The sequence below is a fragment of the Labrus mixtus genome, chromosome 10, assembly GCF_963584025.1.
Source record: "Labrus mixtus chromosome 10, fLabMix1.1, whole genome shotgun sequence".
Taxonomy (NCBI): Eukaryota; Metazoa; Chordata; class Actinopteri; order Labriformes; family Labridae; genus Labrus; species Labrus mixtus.
In genome coordinates, this window is record NC_083621.1 from 17,807,772 (window position 1) to 17,824,826 (window position 17,055).

The following is a 17,055-nucleotide window of genomic DNA, read 5'->3' on the forward strand; positions in this document are numbered from 1 at the left end:
TGCTACAATATTGGACACATGGATGATTTTGCAGATTTACCAAATAACTCTGTTTATGTGTTTCTCTGAAGGCCGTGTGGGGGGCCATGAGGTTAGGTGGTCAGATTTGGGATCATGTAGTTCAGGGACACAACTTAACTCAGAAAAAGAAGGATTTTATAAACGGTGTTACTACGCATTATCAGACAATATTGGTTCTGTGATTTGATTGGTTGAAATTAGGCCACATTTGATATGGAAATTAACATCTTGGGTGTATTTGGATGTTTATCAAAGACCCAAAACACCATTGATTATAGGCTGATTCAATTTAACACAACCTTATGAGTGTGTGTAAATGCGAGATGTGTTGAAATACACGTTACATTTGGTTGTTTCTGCTTCATGTTTCTAACCTGCAAATCAGCCAATCAATCATTTAAAAAAAAAAAAAAATTTAAGAAAGAAGGGAGCTGTGCACTTTGATCTCAGTGTGAAAGACATTTGAATTCATGCTGAGAAGTATATTTTTATAAAAGGATGTGACATTTTCAACACAACTGCGTGTTTAAAAGAAACATTTTATTTTGCTTTTTTTCTGATCAGACTGATAACTTTCTGTTTTTTTTTAAGGTTTATCATTGTGCTTTTTGTGCCTTTAGAGACAGGATAGTGTATGGGGGGGGGGGGGGGGGGGGGGGGGGGGGGGGGCATGCGGGAAAGGAGCCACGAGTCAGTTTCGAACCTGGGTTGCCCGCTTTGAGGACTATAACCTCGGTATTTGGGGTGCGCCCACAAACCACTAGGCTACTAGCGCCCGATAACTTTCTGTTTTGCTTTTATTATTTTTTTCAATTTGGTTTTTATTTACTTATATTTTGCAGCTTATAACCAAAAATCTGAATTGATTTTACATTCACATCATTTAATTGATACATTTTAATTTCAGAAACCTTTCATAATGAAGTAACGGCTCACTCCGTGTGAGTTGTTGAAAATGTCACATCGGTTCATTCACAACATGAATTGTTGCCTTCGAGTGCACTGTATGTGCGCCCATGTTACCGTCCACTTCTGTGTATATTGATTGTGTTTCTTATATTAAGAAAGTGTATTGTAACTTCACATTAACCTCTCAGTACAGTTGCATGTTTTAATTTTGTTATGAAGTCTACTGCAGAAATGTAGAATCACTATCATCTCAACAGTTACTCATCTTACGGTGTTAAACAGAGACATGTCATTGTAATGCTCACCTGAGACAACTCAGGGACATATTTTACTCTAACATGTGAATCGGCGATTTTAATCTTGGCAGTTTCAGTATTTTTTGAAATCATGAGTCCTATTTTTTACACATTTGTTTGTGAATTGCACAAATGTAGGTTGCTCCCAGCAGCCGTGACATAGGCAGAAATGTCTACGGCCAAAGTCGTCTGATCAAAGTTCACTGAACCTTTTTTTTTTGTCAGTGGCAGGCTCTGATTGATATTCTGAGAGTCTGACAACTAAACAAAAAAGATCCCTTCAGAAAGAACTCCAAACTGTTTGTGAACAGCAGCTTTCTTTGTGCACCAGTCTCTTTACATCCAGCAAACTCTGTGAACAAAAACAGTCAAATACCAACAGAATCCACAAGTTACTGGTCTACAACACTGCCACAATCAGTTAGTTTGACTTATTGTGTTCCTTTGGTGCCCCTCAGTAGCGGATTAAAGTCCTCTAAAACATTTTTCTAACAAACAATAATGCTGTTTTTGTCAGTGGAGTCCAGCTGCTTCAAGGGGAGAGATTCATGGCTGTTTCTGGATTTAACAAAATTATCTTTCACATTAACAAAACAATGTCTATGTCTGTAGGGATCCTGTCTGTTTCGGTGCAAAAACAAGAACTTTAAGTGGACTTATTTTGATCAACATCTGCAGGGTTAACGGTGTATAACAGCCCATTACCCTGCTGTCTAAGGACGCAATCTACTGCTGCAATTTAAACATTATATTATACTTCATCTAGACCCTAAAATATATTTTTAAAAATTGTCTCAGGTTTAAACAATATGAACATTTATGAAGCCTCTAAGTGGACATACCTTGACTAATAATACGTAATATATGCTAATAAATATCTTTCTGGTGCGCATCAGAAACTAACCCGTGCTTCCAAGAACATTTCTGGAGCTCACAAGAATGTTTTACGCGCTCACAGAAAAGTTTCTCCTGCTGACGAGGGTGTTGAAAAAGTTTGTTGTGTGGACGAGAAGAAACTCTGAGATATCTCCGGCTCACAGACACATTTCAAAGACCATTAGGGCAGAAACTTTCTGGTGTGCACACAATACCTTCTTGTGAGTATGAGATAGTTTAAGGTTAGAACGAGATAGTTTCCAGTGCACATCAGACACTCTTTTCTTTTTCTGCCCACTTCCCCTCAGAGGCTCCGATCGAAATGATCCCTTCACCAGAAAGTCATGTCATTTTATTATCAAGGTTGTCATTACAGGTATTAACTAACAGTCTCTTCATATAAATGATTTTCTAATTTTGGAGTAAATATCTGCCAAGAAATGTCCTCGCCTTCCTCATAGTACTATTTTTAAAAAGGTTTCATTTCATGTAAATACTTGTATATATTTGAAATGCTATTCCAGATGTTGGAGAGACAGAATTGTCTCGTTGTGAATAAATAAAGCTTTGAAACACATCAACCTGTGCTGTCCTGCTGCTGCTTCCGTGAATCTGCTTTTCTCAGAATAATGAAAGGCTCATGTGACAGTGCGCCATGTGTCATCCTCTATGTAAAGAAATCCAGTTGCTCCAGATAAACACTGCACAATGTTTACGTGTTTTACAAGAAAAAGCGTGTTATCATGTGGTGACTGAGCCTGTTGGGAGGCGTTGGCCCTGTGTCTGCAGACACCTGATAACAGTGTGAACTCACAGGTCACTGTCAGGACTTCAGTGAGCTGCATGCTCTGTGTTATTGTGTATTATCACCCCAAACCTGCCTGTGATGTCACATACTCACCACAAGATGGCAACGTTTCACAACAAAAAGGCATTACCTTCTCATGGAGGCCTGAAACTGAATTTAAACTGAACAAATACATTCACTATACAAAAAAATCCTGCAATGATAATAATGATAATATTGAATATAATCAGTAACATTTTTACATTTACATTTTTGAAATGCACCTTCATTTAGTTCATTACAATTTACAACCGTTTTATACTATTACTGATACTACTGAAAACAATATGTTTTTATTGTTATGGCAATTTTGTTTTCATTCTGCCGTCTGATCTTAAATACTAATGATGACTGAATACTTACAGGGTAGCAGAAAAAGGCAGACTTTAGTTAACCATTCTTAAAACCAATACATCTTTACATAGACTAAAACTTGAGTTAATTAACGACCAAGTCGTTGATTTAAAAAGAAAAAGTAAGTAGCCTTGCAAATATCTCACTCTCTTGAATCAAAAAAAGGTTACTTTGATTTCTGTAAAGTTTCATGCTCAAAAATGTATATGCTCCCAAAAAGGCTTTTTTTTTTTACAAATGACAAATTGGTAACCAATGTAATAAATTGTCGTATTTGTAGGGCTTTTTAATGATGACAAGACAGGTGTATGTGCTCTTGCATTTTTAGCTTAGAGGCTTACACTGGAATGGGTACTGTAACTACTTCTAAAGTAGCCATCTCATACAATGTCCTCTAATAACTTTACAGAAATAAAGGTTGTCAGATAACTTGCCTAACGTGGGCGCTATCATCTTGGACGTGCGGTTCTGAACTCAAGTTTGGAAAAATGATACACCTCTGTGACATGACTTTATACTTGGTGCTAAAGGGGCCAAACGTACTTTGCTAATTCAGTGACGTTTCTTTTTTTATTTGGGAGGGGGTTACAAGATCTTAAAAATCCCACAAACACGTTTTGAGTGAACAGCTAACAAACCATAACCTCAGGGACCCCACCATAGTAAATATTGCAATTCAATAAACCCCTAAAATGCTAAATCAATAACACATCTGCAATGTCTATATGCACCTGTATGCATTCAAATGACATTTACACTGACATAATTAAAGGTTGTGTGCAGGATCGTTGATTTGCAGGTATGTGAAGGATCAATGAATCATTTTAAGCAAAATGAGAAATTGCAATCTCAACTCAGCTTTATTTTAGAAGAATAAAGAAAGAAAGAGATTCAAACGAAAGTGAATAATTAATTTAAAAATATCAAATTGAAATTAAATAAATAAATGTATAAAATCAATACAAATAAATAACACACTGTAAAAATTTGACCACCCTCTTTTCTAGTATCTTTGCAATTTGAAAATCTTGTAACCAATGACCTGCTGATTGGACAAAACTTGGCATTTAAAGACAAAACTTTAGGCTCTTGGACACAATGATTTGATCAGTGTTTAGAGTCATTTAAGCAGAACTAAAATTCATCCACACAAGCAAAAAGGTCTCAGTTATGTTTTGGTTGTACTCTTTTCTTTGCTTCATAGATTATCTGTGCTGTTTTAAGACCCACAAAGTCATAAGATTTTATGTAAATTAATAAATAAGGAGTTGTTTGATTCATAGTAGTCATCCTTTCACTTTGGGTGTCCGTGAGTGTCCGTGAGTGTGTGTGTGGTTTGTTTTGTTCTGCTGTGCTGTCATTCATGTGAACTGTGTGGGCACTGATGCTTTTTAACACAACTGAAGTTGCTAATGGATAAATAAAGTTTTGAATTTGAATTTGAATCCCAATAATTCTTCTACGTCAGACTCTGCAGCTGAGCTAATGCTGATCTGTTCGGTCAGTGAAGAGTTGTTCAACTCGGAGCCAAAAACTTTTCCATCCACGACGTTCACTCCATCCTTGATGCACTCAGATCGACAACAGAAGCTCATTAATAAGCACATTTCAAATGAACAGAAGGCCTTTACAAGGTCCCTGCCAACAGATAGTAGTTAGCACTAAGTGATGGAGAAGAAAACTCTGGTGCATTTCAAGAGGAATTATTAGCAGTCTTGATCTGTTACTGCAAAGTGTCTTTTAATGTCTTTAACCTTTTTATTTTAATTTTAAGGATTCTTTCCTGTCCATGCCAGTTGAGCAGTATTCTGGACATCTGGCCTTTGAATTATTTTTACAAGGAGACATTCTTAATTACCTTTATATCAAAAGTATGACACTTTCCAATGTTGGTTCTGTTTATTTAAGTAATGTTTTTAACCAATCACAGAAGACTGTATAAATTGTATTTTATTCATTTATTTATTTATTAGCACACATATAAGAATACATCAAAATAGGATTAACAAAAACATGAAAGGTGTGTCAGGAGAGGTCAAGAAGCCAACAGGCTTATACAAGGGACCTCACCTCTTAAGAGACAAATAAATCAACTAAACAAATCGAATTACACAAATAAAGGAAATTAAATGTTTCTATAAAGTATTCATTTGAGACCAGAACAAGTATTCATATGACTTCAGTATTAACATATCTGTGAGTATTTCTCCCACGAGTCCCTGTGTGATTTGAATTGTCTAACACACATTATCAACCCCTAACATATGCACACACACGCACATACACACACACACACACACACACACACACACACTCACTGAACATCTAAGGGGGTTTTTGTGGGATTAGAAGACGTTTGTTGCTCGTGCCTTTCCAGATTAATTATTCACGAGGAGCTTTATTAATACCCTGCAACACACAGCAAACTAATTAAAGAAGAGATTTGTGTAATTAAAAAAATCAGTCACTGAGGGAATGGCCTGCTACTTTTCTTGCCATGTGCTTCAACAAACTGTTGTATAGGTAACAGTATACAACAGTGTCCTCCTTTAAAACACTGTCTTTAATTTTAAAAGGTTTTCATTCAAATCAAACAACCCATTTGTTTTTTTTTCTGTGCTGCAGAGATGATGAAAAATCAGAAAATCAACTTTCAACTCAATTTAAATACAGAAATCAACAAATAATGTAAAAAATGTATGACGGAAACAGGACAAGACGTCTGACAGCTAAATAAGACTTTGATATTCACTATAATAGTATCTAAATATTTGAATTATAAGTACTTTATTTGTGTTAATGTTAATTTGGATGGTAGTGGAAAAGTTGAATGGTGTGTCATTACCCTTACAGCCCCGTGTGAGTATATATTGTGAAGGTATGGAAATGTAAAACTCCTTTCAACTTATAAAACATTAATAATTCCTTAGAAAAACATTACCTCTGCCAAATGTGCTCATGATTTTGATAACCTGCTGGCACTTCCGCAAAGCTGGCAGGTTGCTACACGATACAGAAAATACATTTAAAATAAAGAAAACAATTCTTAGAGTCGGCTCTCCTCCTACTTTTATGCTGCATTCATGTGCTCCTCGAATGGTCGGACAGTTTCTGAGTTGTTTTTTTTTTCGACTTGAGCAGGCGTTCATGTGCATTTTTTAACTGGGAAACTTGTTTTTCCGAGTTGTCCAACACCACATGAATGCAGGGTAAAACTAGCCCTGTTAGTGTTACCAATCAGAGAGCTAGAACAGGCATAGGATGTTACATACTTTGTGTGTGTAATCAAGTTTGGTTGACCCTTCAAGCATAGCGACATGTTCTACTGAAGCTAATAAACAGCATGTTCTGAGTACAAATAAGATGACAGTCCCTGAGGGGAATTAAGTCAATATTAACTTAGCAGACGTGCTGCTTATTGTGGCTTCTCGTTGATGGAGTGACTGTGTGAAGCAATAGAAAATACATTCATTTTGCATGGCATTTGAAAAGAGCAGAAGCATCATTGAATTAATGATTTAGCCCAAACAACAGTCTTTTCTAAAACTTTATCAAGAATTTTTGAGGCGCCTAGCAGTTACTTCATGCGCCCCCTGCACAGAGGCTGTAGTCCTCGGAGTGGATGGACTGGGTTCAAGTATGACCTGCAGTGGCCCTTTACCTGCATGTCGTTCACCAATTTCTTGCTCCCCAATTTCCAAGTCTATCCACTGTCCTCTCTAAACCAAAACGTAAAAACCAAAAACAAGTATTTTTATGACAATATTGCAAGGTTTATGTTTTTCTAACACTATGCAAATGTAGTATCTTCTTAATATATCAAGTGTGCTTTCTCAACCTGTTTTCCCCAAATCACTTTGTTGCACTTTTTAATTTTTTCCTATTGTTTTTCAAGTCATGTCACAATTCTGGTATTGAAAAAAAAAACACTGAAGTAAAGGAAGGAAAAAAACTGAATACAGACACAAGTAACTTTTTATAAACCTCTTTTTTTATTAGTGTAATGCATTTAGTTTCCAAAAAGAATGATTTCGGTTTTATCGATGAGACAGTTTTACAGTGATTGGGCTCCACATAGAGTATATGACATGCAAGTAAGGAAAGAATAGCATAAGAATTCATATTTTACATTCTTAACCTATGCACCCTGAAATGATTTTAACCCTGAATTAAAAAAAGACAGACCCTCTTGATTCAGAAATTCATTTTAAAAAACACATTTTGATGTGTCCATTGTTTACCAGAGTCCTTCTCCGGACAGCGATGAGAGATAATTCAGTGAAATAGAGAGAATCACATCATCTGCAAACTAATGAACATCCCCAAATTGTGAACAAATGACCAACTTAAAGTCAATCGGTAAACCTTTTATCTCTCTTAGCTTTCAACTTTTAGAGGGTTGGTGTATCAAAGAAAAAACAAGGTAGTGGATAAAGGTGAGTCTTAAGATGTCATAACTATTGTTAGTGTAATATTTGGACGTTTTCTAGTGCAAATGCCAAAGAGACTGGAATGTATTCAGAGAGTTTCTTTTCACAGTAACAGTGCCGCCAATGAGCTCAGCAAATGAGAGCTCTGTGAAAACCTTGACTTCCACAGAAGGGAAAGAAAATGTGGCAAGAGACGAGCTTCTAAACCTTCAGTCTTCCCAAAATGAAACACGTTTACTTCCACTTCTGTGTTTACTGGCAGGAGTCAGCTGGGCAGTGACAATAATATCCCATTGTTTATATAAAGATGTCGAAAAAGAAGTGAAATCTCAGGACATTGTTACAGTGTTCAGAGAAAATAAGTCCAGCTTTGTTTGGAGTCGGACGACTCTAAACATGTTCTTTCTATAGATGTTTCATTAAAGATAGATCTTTGCAGTAAACATGTACAACATTTATTTTTGCACACCTCCCGTAGTAATCCTTTAGTGTTGTAATATTCATGGGGAACATCACATATCTAAATGGAGAACATTTGCTTTGTAAACTGTGGTTTTTGAAAGGCAGTTGCAAGCCAAGCCTGTTTCTCAATACCTTGAGTTCCTGACAACAGAAGATGCTTTGATAATCCAGTTTTTCAGCTTGGGTTTCCCCATTTGTAAGAAGCACTAGCCAGGATTTTGACGTCGTTGTTAAATGTCTTTGAGGCCTTCATGTCTAAACTTTTAATGATCTCATTCAGCCGCTTATATTTCTTTTAGGAAAATATACAGTACTCAATACATACTCAATGTAAAATTATCATTTTTTTGGTAAAAACCTCCTACTTATACTATCATCTATCAACCCCAAGATTGATCTACAATGAAAGCCGCAGCTCCACAAACACTGAAGTATCTCATGCAACCACATATTACGTGAAGACAAGCACAGACCGGAGAGATGAGTTAGCACTGACCTCACACACTGATGACGTGGTAATAGCCCTTTTCAAAGGCAGTTCACATGCAGTGACGCCTTGAGATGAGTCCCAGTGAGAGACTAGTTTACATACAGAGGATGTATGGCTGTAGTTTCCATGGAGGGAAACAGATACATGGGGAACTGGCCTGGCCTATTGGGTGCAGCAGGAATTCTAATAACCCTTGTGTTAATGTAGTTTAAATAAATAAAAGGGATTCTCGCACACTTTTCTAAAATGATCTGAAGTTTAGCACTACTTGAATCTCATGCATTACATCATGGGTGTTTTTTTTTGAGGATGAGCAAAGTAACTATAAAAATGTCTAATGGTTGGTCTTATTTAGAGACACGGTACTGTTCATGGTGAGTTTTGACTTGACATGAAGTATTACAACAAGATATCAAAACAGGAACTATTTTAGTAGAAGTATCTGTCCTTTCCTAAATTGCACGTCCCCTATTTCCATTTGAAAAGCCTTTCATTAATGTCAGAGTTCTTGTCTTAAGGCCATGATCACAGAGGTGGAAGCTTACACCAGTCCCATCAGATGGCTGTTCAACACGAGTCTGGTTCAGCTCGAGGTTAAAAGGATGTTTTTTTTACCTGACACTGTGACTTAGCTGAATGTTACCAAGTGCTTTCCTCATGATGGATTAAGGTTGGTTCTCTATAAATAATATGACAAAGTACAGTATAGACCTGCTCTTTTTGTAAAGTGTCTTGAGATAACATTTGTAAAGAAATGGTGCTTTACAAGTAAGATTGACTGATAGACCGTTTGACGCAAGAAAATTCTGGTTCAGATCACTTTTGTCCAGCAAATTATTTTAAACCAGCATGTGGCTGGCACTTCATCTTGCACAATTTAATAAAAACAACTCTGAACTTTAAGAAACAACAGCCCTATAGCATCCCACAAGGTAGCAATCATTTTACAACACTGACTGTATTTTTTTAAAATTGCAAATTTCCATTGCGTTAAAAAGCACTGCTACTTGGTAAATAGGCACGAGCTAGTCATTGTATCTCAGGGCATCAGGATACATGTGATGTTTAGCAGTATGTTGGTATCCTTCTCTATTTTAAATGTCCAGCATGCGACTCAAAATGAATCTTTGGCTTTTAAAGAAAGCTGATTTGACAGCTTGTTGATAATCGCATCATCTGACACCAACCCCCCCGGGCAGCAATTTCTGGAAATAACAATATAGAAATAGTCAACCCTGTTGCTGATGGTCTCATTTGCTTTTGTGAGACATGTAGAGGCATTAATTATAAATTCAGACTGTTTCATAACCCGCTTCAAAAGTGAGTTCCATGTTTTTCCCATTAAACGCAAGTTTTTTGGGAGATTTTTTACATTTCTTGAGTGAACACGCTACTAGCTATCGCTCCTACAACTAAAAACATAATTAACCACAGCTTGACTTTGGTTAGTCATGTGGACAGAATATTAAAGCTCCTCAGTGATCATGGCCTTAAGCTTCACCAAACCTCAGACAACAAAGAACATCAAACACTCAACAAGCCAATCACTAAGCTGATATATCTGGATCCAACGCACAAATTCTGTTGCCTGGAGACTCCCACAGAAACAGGAAATCATCTTTTTTTTTTTGTTGGCTTTTTGACATTTAGTGTACTCTCTCTTTTCTACCAAACATTTGCATGCTCAACATTTGAAAGGAATGTGTTAAGTATTTCTTTTTTTAAAGTTTTTTTTTTTAGACGTGGCACAATTAGGGAGCCGCCCCAGTGTCTGCCTGTGCACAAAATAGATCAAAGACACATTTACGTAGCATAAACCAGGACTATATGAGTCAACGACATGGTCTAAGAGCACAGACACATAGAAAGACACACACATATAAACACACACACACTTACCGTACACATGTAAAACACTGAGACAGATATAACAATGGCTTCTTTTCTACAGACGTTTCCCTTGTGTAAACATTAGTATACATGTTTCAAGATATAAGAATGGTGAGGATTTACAAACAGATGTTCAGTTTTTAAACACAGAAAATAAAAGACACTTAACTTTCACTGTTGACATTTTTCATAACTTTAAGTAATTATTGCAATCTAAACGATATGGCTTTGTCTAGTGAAAAGTCCTATCTGAGCTAAAAAAAAAAAAAAAAAAGAGACATATTTTTCACAACTTCCTCGTAAGTCATAATAAATCCTTAAAGATATTTTAAGTAACAAACTCATGGAACAATGTTGTAATCGTACATTGCTGCAAAACTGAAAAGCCACCCGATCATTTAGATATCACCAACATGCTTTGTTTTATCTTGAAATATCTATTTATGAAGGTAGTATCACTAAAGAGACGTGGTCGTCATTAACAGTACACCTACTTAAACGCGATCAAAAATCACTATGATTTCTTCAGCAAGTTCTCACTCTCAACTCATCAAATATGGCAGGTTGGTCAGAGGACCCCAAATTGGTTGAAAATAGAAGCCAATGGCGGAAGTGCAACAAAGTGCAGTTCCATTAGTGTCCACTTGAGGCTGAATGCAAAAGGGCGATGAGAGATAATTCAGTGAAATAGAGAGAATCACATCATCTGCAAACTAATGAACATCCCCAAATTGTGAACAAATGACCAACTTAAAGTCAATCGGTAAACCTTTTATCTCTCTTAGCTTTCAACTTTTAGAGGGTTGGTGTATCAAAGAAAAAACAAGGTAGTGGATAATAATATGTTAAGTCTCCACCTGCATCCTTACTGGTACACACTTTACAGGAGGGGGGTTATGATGCATCTGATTTGATTTTATTAAGCCTCAGAGTTATTCATACATTTTTGCATTATTATGAGTTGACTGACAGGTGGACCTGCCAGGAGGCAAAATCTAGACTTCACTTTCTTTTGTTGGAAGTTGGGGAATCAGGCCCAAAATCCTGTCCTGATTATCTCATAATGTGTCCACCGTTTAACTCCTATTTTGAAGTGTCGGGGCAACTGGCCATGCTGCCATATCCTAAGAGTACAGAGTGAGAACAGTCTTGACTTTGCGTTGGATTAAGAGATGCAGGCCGCAGAATCAACTCAGCTCTCTGAATGAGCTCTTCAGGCAGTGAAGTGCAACAACTCACACACAGGTTTTCTAAGGCTCCGTCTACAGTGTTCTGGGTTTATTGAGCCAGAGAATACTTTTAAGGAAATAGGATCGTCTTCATAGCTTCGCGGTGGTCTTTGGGATGCATGCACTTACTGAACAGGCTGTTGTGTTTTTTCCAGCAGACCTCGCAAGAACCATAAACCCCCCAGCATGCAGGTCTTCTATATTGGCGTTGACAAAAGAAATAGTAAGGTCTCACCAGTATTTCTTTGGTCTTAATGTTGATGAAATTGATCAAGGTAAACGAACATGTGAAAAGATGAAGGGTTGCACATTTGCAGTAGCATTGGAATAAGTTGGCAGCACATTCACAGAAAGTAAAAAAGTATGTACAAAATAAATTGCCTGGTATTTGCATTGATGTATACAAATATGGAGAATAAAAATGTGAATAAGTGTTTAAAAAAAAAAGAGCCACTTGATGGCAACCAGTTAAATAAACGTGAGAGAAAGAACCAACGTTTTAGATGATGAGACAGGAAGTGACAACATATAAAGTACCAGCTAACCCCACTGTTTCCGTGTGTTAATGCTTTGATTGTCTATGAGGACCACACTAAACTTAAATCACAATGGTTTGGTGTGAGCTTTGTGTAATTCTGGACATATTGTGGATTTAAACAGGTAAAATGAGCCTTGGCTGATTGGATGGATGACAACTTGAGTTTTTGACACATCCAAGAACTTAAATTTTACATTTCTTGCATGATGGCGGTCTCGCTAGCTGACTGGTTTCACAAGGATAGCTTTTGTAAAATTAGAGGTCGAAGTAGAAGGGAAATTAAAACTTTTTTTGCAGCAGCAGCAAACAGTTCTTCGGAAGCTCAACGTAATGTAAGTTTTTTTTGTTTCTTAATAGTTTTATGGACTCTCTGGCTGTCTTGGATTTCCAGAAGTTTCTGGTTTGAGCACTTGCTTCTGGAAATCCCCAAATATCCCAACAATCCAACTTTAGATCAAACACATTTTTCCAAAAGTGTCCGATGTTGTATCCTACACAATACCAACAACTGTCCACCTGTTTGAATGAAACCCTCATTGACAATTCCTCTGCTGGAGGAGATGATATGAAGGCACATGTCCTAAAAACTCAAACGTTGATTCATTTTATTTTATTTTTTTACAATATAAAGACTTAAACCAGGTTCATAAAAGTAGAAAACACCCATTGAAGTAAACACAACATGCTCCATCTACTGGAAAACATGACCACAGAAGAAAGGGCCATTCTTTAAGGGAATACTGGTCTCCATTGGTCACCATCGCCAGATGACGGCCAACCAATCAAAATGTCTGTGTAAAAATAACAACTAGGGCATCAAATGTACTTATTGTAGAAATGTGCTAAGTGGCAGTTGAAGGTTGTACAGCAACTGTGGTAAATAATTCAAAAGGGAAGAGTCGTCGAGGAGTAGAAAAGAACGAAGTAAACGATTTCTAGAAAGGCAGTGTGCAGCCTCTAACAGTTTGGCAAGAACCCCAACCCCCCCTCCCGATTTTTTTTCTCCCTACATCTTCTAAAATCCTACTGGTCTCTTAACCCAAACTGACCCTTGTTGTCTCTTTCCCCCAAACCTTCACTCAACCCTGTCCACCCAAAGTCCCACACAAAGATCCCTGCAGCCCAGCCCAGACCAGACTGGACCCTGATTTTTAAGGTTCTTTTGATTTCTATGTTGTTGTTTTTTTTTTCTTTACTTCTTGAACATGTCCTGTAGAGGTCCGGGCAGAAACTTAAGGACAGTGTCGAGGATGCTCTCCTCGTCCTCTTCTTCGTCGTCTCCACAGCCCCGTGGGATCGCCTTCTTCGGGCGCGTCAGTGACCCCTCACAGGCCTGCTCCATGGCTGCTTTCTCCTCTGCCTCCTTCTCCTCCTTCTTCTTCAGCCCATACTGAAACAGAGAGTGGACAGCAGGTGATGTGATGGGACAAACGTTACAGCAAATTAGAAATAACAAGAAAACTGTCCAACTGTGAACTGGAAATCAGTCATGGGGAGGCTGCAGGAAGACGCTAGAGTCGATGTCATGATTGGTTGAACAAACAAAGGAGGTGGACCCAATTGCAGATACAAAGAAAACTACATTTATTAAACAAAAAGCTAAAGGCAAACAACAGTGGATTAACTACGGTGCTTCGAAAGGGACAAAATGCCACACGATTAGTGCGATTTAAAATAATGAATGCATTCATTTCGGACCATAATCACATCATGATTAACGCATTAATGCTGACAGCCCTAATTAGGACAGATGATAATGTTTTTGTTTTTCCCTTCACTTCTGTGCGTAATGGCAAGCTCGGCCACTCTTCCTTGACTATATGAGTTCTCTCTCGCTCTCTGGTTGAGGAGCTCTTTACAGTTACTAAAAGAATAATCAACTTAAACTCCAAATTGTAAACAACACATGTTTTTTTCTGCTCAGCTTGCTAACAGTTTTGTTGGTTTCTTTTCTCTTTGAGAAAGAAAAACTGTCTAGTGCAGCGTTCTGGTGCAAATTACTCCAAATATCATTGACCAAAGGAGAGTTCCCTACCTTGTCTCTGATGGTCTGCCGTACTTTCTCCCTCTCTGCCTCCATTTTGGTATGTTTGGCCTTCCTCTCCTCCTCCTGCTGCCTCAGAGCCTCCTGTCGCTCCTCTTCCTTTTTGGCTGCGTCGGGGTCCTTCTCCTCCTCTCCACCGAGCATCTTCCCCATGTCTTTGGTGGCCCCTGGAAAGTATAGAAAAACATGCAGATAAAAGTGGTGGCTGCCTTTTTTTTTTGGTTCCCTGATATCCAGATTTGATTTATTCTGTCATACAAAAGGCAAAGTCGTCATTGTGATATGAGTCAACCACTTCAAAACAAACAACATTGTACTCTAACACCATGTTTTATGTCGTATTCAACAGTAAAAAATGTCTACGTTAGCAGTTCTCGGGATTATGTGGCGACAGGGTTCCCTGTAGATCCTTGAGGAGTCTTGGAAAACAAAAGAAGAAGAGCCAGCTGGAAAAGCTTCAAAGAACCACAGAGACAGAGAAGAACACATTTTTCCATCTGGTGTCGGCCACCTGTCCTCCTGATCTGCACCTCGACATCCAGGTAAACTACTTCTCTTTGAAATAAAGTTAAACGATTAATTAAAAATAGCTATGAGCTGTATTTAAACACATTTCATAACTATTTAAGTCAAACAAAATAGTGTTGTGAGTAATTCATTTTGAAGTGCGTGAATGACATGGCAAGCACATTGTAGCTATGGCAACAGGAGGCTTAAGGATCACCTCAGCTCCAGACGTTTATCTACTCCTGTATTCACCGAAAGTCAAGTTTTAGAAATCCCTGCAAAAAATTCAGACGTTTGCTTCAAAGAATGAATGGTGATGTCACTGAGACTACGTCCATGTTTATTTACAGAATAATTAACTTATTCTTCAACCAATTTAAAAGGCTTTGTCGAAGCTAACTATCCAATCAAATTCATCCCCAACGTTATGTCCTGCCTTCTATCTTGTGATTGGTTATATCCCGTTTCATTGGAAATACATCACAAGTCACGATTTTGTGACGTCTTTTGGGACTTTATTTGTACAGTTTGAGACTTCTTTTGTAGAGTTTAGAGCCTACACTGTTCTTATTGGATATTTTGACTTTCTTGAGTTTGGATTTTATTTTCCTTCTTTTTAAAAAAAAAAAAAAAAAAAAAAAGGTTAATTTTATAGGCGTTTCTGTGTGTATGTGTTATTTTCTGTTACACTGCTGTGGGCTGGGAGAGCAGCATTTGGTTTTTAATGTGTGCAGATACAAAATGAAAATGACAAATAAACCAAAACTTGAATCACAAGTTCTGAATATTGAGCCTGGCATTTGTCTGTGTATATTAAAGATGTTTAAAAGAAAAAATGAAGGACACTGGGATGACAAAAAATTGGCTTGGGCTGCTGTTGAGTGATAATTTGTAGTGTCAAATGCATCCAAATCTAGATCATGGTCTTATGATCTATTTTATTGATAATAGTGTGTTTGATTGATTTGTATCTTCTAAAGTATTGATGTATGTGCCATGTGTGTAATAAAAAAATATATAAAGCAGATATACTGCTTATTTTCGAGTTCAGGGCGTCTCTCTCTCTCTCTCAGTTCCCTCTCCTTTCTCTCTCTCTCTCTCTCTCTCTCCTTGTAAACAAGTTTTGCGTCTTTATCAATGACAGGAGCTGCTCTGTAGACGTGAAGGCGACACCCTCGGGCTATCGATGTTGCTGCTGTTACCTCTGTCTGATCGATAGTAAATACACGACCACCTGAGCGTGTTTGAATTATGGATCCTCCAGCGGAGAGAAAACTTCATCGAGTTATTGATATTCCTCTGAGGCGCTGCAGAGAGGAGAGCCAGGCTGGCCGACTTGCCATCTAACGCCTTTATTTAACCAGAGCCAAGAATAAGAGCTAAACATGTTTCACTGCTGAGGAGATTATTTCAGGAAAGGAAAGGGAATGACAAATGAGAGCAGCATAATGCACTGTAGCCCACATATTAAATGTATTAGTAGATAGATGTACACGTTTGCGTGTGAAGCTTCTTTGCATTGTTTTTATTCAGAGTCCTGAGTGGTTTAGCGGATCACTAAATTTTATTAACTGCGAACAAACAAATGATCGATTAATCTGTAGAATGCTTAGTGCCAACCAGAGCTGGCTGATTGTTAATTATCAGCGTCATTCTCCCCCCATTCATTTTAAACGTGGACGTTAACTTGGAAAAATTAATAACGAAAGATTTAACTACCAGTGAATGTAGTGTACATAATTTACCATGAACATAATTTTCTTGATTTGAATTCTCTTTCGCCAACTCAAGTCAGCTGAACTCATTTGCTCCTGCTTCTCAGAAGAGACAAGACTTTCAACCTTGCTGTTTTCAACTGACACATCTGTATCGTGTGTAATGCCAGCCATGGAGGGTAGAGGAAGAAAGTCTGTTTTTTTTTTTACTCACTTATTGGCTATGGTAGCCTGGGAACAGTGGTGTCCTAATTGGTAAAATGTGGTGTCAATCTAAATGACTGAGTACATGAATTAGTACAGATAATACAGTAGAAAATAGACCATATTCCCACGGCGGCCATGTTGCTGTGACGTCAGGCTCAGGGTGGAAAGCCCAAATGTTAATATTGTGTCTTACTGTTATGCTCCAGGTTTAAGTCATGTTAACGTTGCAAATCTGAGCAA

General features: G+C 37.7%; 1 protein-coding gene across 1 annotated transcript in view; it reads right to left on the reverse strand.

The window, feature by feature from the left end:
• Nucleotides 1-12,638: 12,638 nt before the first annotated feature.
• The window catches only part of LOC132982228 (complexin-2), a 45,382-nt gene continuing 40,965 nt past the window's right edge, over nucleotides 12,639-17,055 (reverse strand). The window contains exons 3-4 of the mRNA XM_061048591.1: nucleotides 14,378-14,553; nucleotides 12,639-13,732 (exon numbers count right to left, since the gene is read on the reverse strand). Of these exons, the coding sequence (XP_060904574.1) occupies nucleotides 13,535-13,732; nucleotides 14,378-14,553 (374 nt within the window). The 3' untranslated portion in view covers nucleotides 12,639-13,534. The remainder of the gene's footprint in view (nucleotides 13,733-14,377; nucleotides 14,554-17,055) is intronic.